The sequence below is a fragment of the Jaculus jaculus genome, chromosome 1 (genome assembly GCF_020740685.1).
Source record: "Jaculus jaculus isolate mJacJac1 chromosome 1, mJacJac1.mat.Y.cur, whole genome shotgun sequence".
Taxonomy (NCBI): domain Eukaryota; kingdom Metazoa; phylum Chordata; class Mammalia; order Rodentia; family Dipodidae; genus Jaculus; species Jaculus jaculus.
The window spans coordinates 191822251-191825432 of NC_059102.1; the positions used below are offsets into that span (position 1 = coordinate 191822251).

At 38.8% G+C, this 3182-nt stretch overlaps 1 protein-coding gene across 1 annotated transcript; it reads right to left on the reverse strand.

The window, feature by feature from the left end:
- Positions 1-365: 365 nt before the first annotated feature.
- Positions 366-1217, reverse strand: LOC101612171 (exosome complex component RRP43). The gene has a single exon (XM_004657128.2). The coding sequence runs from the start codon at positions 1215-1217 to the stop codon at positions 387-389; it is 831 nt and encodes a 276-aa protein (XP_004657185.1). The 3' UTR covers positions 366-386.
- Between the last annotated feature and the right edge of the window lie 1965 nt (positions 1218-3182).

The following is a 3182-nucleotide window of genomic DNA, read 5'->3' on the forward strand; positions in this document are numbered from 1 at the left end:
GTGATAGAAGCTTGATAAAAGGAGTTGGGTAGCTTTCCCTATTCTCCAATTGTGTGGCACAGTTTGCAGAAGATCAGTTTGAGTTCTTCCATGAAGGTTTGATAGAATTCATCTGAGAGTCATGTGGTCTTGGACTCTTGTTTTTGGGAGTTTTTTTTTATAACTTTTTCAATCTCCATGACTGTGATGGGTTCAGTGAGGAGATTAATCTGCTCTGAGTTTAGCTTTGATAGATGGTATTCGTCCAGGAATTTGTCCATCTCCTCCACATTATCCAGTTTTTTTTTTTTTTTTTTGTGGTTTGATATATTTATTTAGTATAAAAGTTTGTGCACAGTGTAACAAATAAAATTTTTACAAATCGGTTTTGAAAGCATTGTGACTGTTTATTTGGGTTTCATACTCTTAATTACTTCCTCCATTAGTTTTTTAACTTCTTTGTGTCTTGTAACTGCTCGACTCATGCAGTCCTGAAGTTTAGCTCCATTCAGTCCACTTCCACCTGGTTTGTGAAGACAACAGAGCCTGCCCTTCTCATCCATTACTACTGTTAGTGTTCCTGCAGCCAGATGTTCCTCCTCTGCAGTTGGGTCAACCAGGAGCAAAGTGTCATCAAACACAGCAAAAGACGTTGCGACTGGGTGTGTTCCAATATTCAAATAACTTTTCTTCTTTAAATTTACTTCTGCTAAAGCAGTTTCTTCGTTTATAGTAACTTCTAGCAACTGTACGTCCTTTAAAGCCGCTAACAAAGCAAACGTGCAGGCATCCAAAATGTTCCCATCATAGTCGAGGCAGATGAGATCACAGTACAGAACCCAAGCAAGCTTTCCTGGAGAGATGCATAAGTCCTCTTTCTGAATTACCTGTGAGTTTTCAATGACATCTGCAATGAACTGGCTAGTCACCTGGGCCTCTTCTCCGGGAGGTCCAGCCCGAAATCTTGAAGAACACAGGGGTGGAAGATCTACATTAGGAACAATATATCCTTTATCAGGGGCATCTGTTGGTGGAGTTGCAAATTCCGCTTTCACTCCACAAATAACTGTAGTATTTCCCAGCTTCACTAAAGCCGAGCCATCTGCAGTACTAATGTAGCCTATGTTGACAGTTGTGGTTCTGAATTCACCAAGTTCCCTTCCATCTGGGCGGCAGTTTTCTTTCAGAAATCTTCTGTAATACTCCAGAGGTTCCACGGTTTTGAACCCCGCCGCCATCTTGCCGCGCCTGCACATTATCCAGTTTTGTGGAGTAGAGGTTTTTGAAATAAGTCCTGATGATCCTCCCAATTTCACTTATGTCTGTTATGATCTCTCATTTTTCAATTTGAATTTTCTTAATTTGAAGCTTCTCTCTTTTTTTTTTCTTGATCAAATTGGCCAGAGGTTTGTCAATCTTGTTTATTTTGTTAAAGAACCAGCTCTGTGTGTTTTGTCAATTATCTTAATTATTTCCTTGGTTTCCAATTCATTAATATCTGCTCTGATTTTAATTACTTCTTTCCTTATGGAGCTCTTTGGGTTGGAATTTTCTTGCTTTTCCAGTGCCTTTAGGTGGATGGTTAGGTTTTTGATTTGGTATTTCTCTGTCCTTTTTACGAAGGCATTGAGTGCTATGAATTTTCCCCTGAGGACCGCCTTCATTGTGTCCCATAAGTGTGGTACGATGCGTTCTTATTATCATTCAAGTCTAGAAATTTTGCAATTTCATCCACTATCCTTTTATTGTTTAATAGTGTGCTGTTCAGTTTCCAGATGCTGTTGGGATTCCTGGGGAGACTTTTGTTGTTGACTTCTAGCAATATAGCATTGTGAACTGATATCATGTAGGGAATTATGTCAATCTTCCTAAATATGTGGAGGCAGTCTTTGTTACCCAATATATGGTCTATTTTAGAGAATGCTTCATGGGCTGCTGAGAAGAATGTGTAGTCTGTGGACTTGGGATGGAAAGTTCTGTAGGTGTCTGTTAGTTCTAAGTGATCTATGGTTTTGTTGAGCTCTCTTACTTCCCTGTTGAGTTTCTGTTTGGATGATCTGTTTATTATTAATAATGGTGTATTGAAGTCCCCAACTATGATGGTGTTGGTGGTTATTTCTGTTTTATTGTCAAGTAGGTTTTTTTTATGAACTGTGGTGCCCCTGTGTTTGGTACATACAGATTCATGATTGTAATAACCTCTTGATGGATCCTTCCCTTGATAAGTAGGAAGGTTTGTGTTTTTTGATTAGTTTTGGCTTGAAGTCTATTTTATCTGATATTAATATAGCTATGCCTGCTTGTTTCTTACTCCTGTTTGCTTTGAATATTGCATTCCACCCTTTCACCCTGAGGAGGTGTCTGTCTTTAGTGGTGAGGTGGGTTTCTTGAAGGCAAAAGATTGAGGAGTCTAATTTTTTGATCCATTCTGTTAGCTTGTGTCTCTTGATGGGTGAATTAAGGCCATTGATATTTAGGGTAATGACTGTGAGATTTGATTTGATGCCTGCCATATTGTGATGGTATATATGGCTTGGTGGTTTCATGGACTTTGAAGATTTTTGTGCCGACTCTGAGTTTGGTTATTGTGATCTTCTTCTTGTAGGCATTTGGGGTTGCTTATTTGTTTCTTCTCTGTGGAGAATTTCCTGAAATACTCTCTGTAGGTTTGGTTTTGTGTTCATGTAATTGTAAGGCTGAGTTTTGTCATGGAAAGTTTTTCTTTCACCATCTATTATGATGGATATTTTTGCTGGCTAGAGTAGTTTGGGTTGGAAGCCATAGGTTCTTAGACATTGCAGTGTTTCATTTCAGGCCCTTCTAGCTTTCTGGGTTTCCATGGAGAAGTCTGGAGCAATTCTGATGGGGTTACCTTTGAAAGTAGTGTGCTTTTTTCCCCTAGCTGCTTTTAGGATTTTCTCTTTGGTGTCAATGTTTAGAGTCTTAATGACAATATGTCTTGGAGAGTTTCTCCTTTGGTCCAGCCTGTTTGGAGTTCTGTTGGCTTCTTGTATCCTGATGGTCCTTTCTTTTAAGAGACTGGGGAAGTTTTCTTTGATTATTTTGTTAAATAAGTTCTCCATGTCTTTGGTCTGAATTTCTTCCCCTTCTGGTATTCTAGTGATCATAATATGTAGATGTTTAAATGTATCCCACAATTCCCTCTTGTTCTGTACACAGCAAGTTTTGAACTTACCGAAATT

What these genes read in the sequence shown, in the direction of transcription:
- LOC101612171 (XM_004657128.2), bottom strand. Translation starts at nt 1,217, where the DNA reads ATGGCGGCGGGGTTCAAAACCGTGGAACCTCTGGAGTATTACAGAAGA.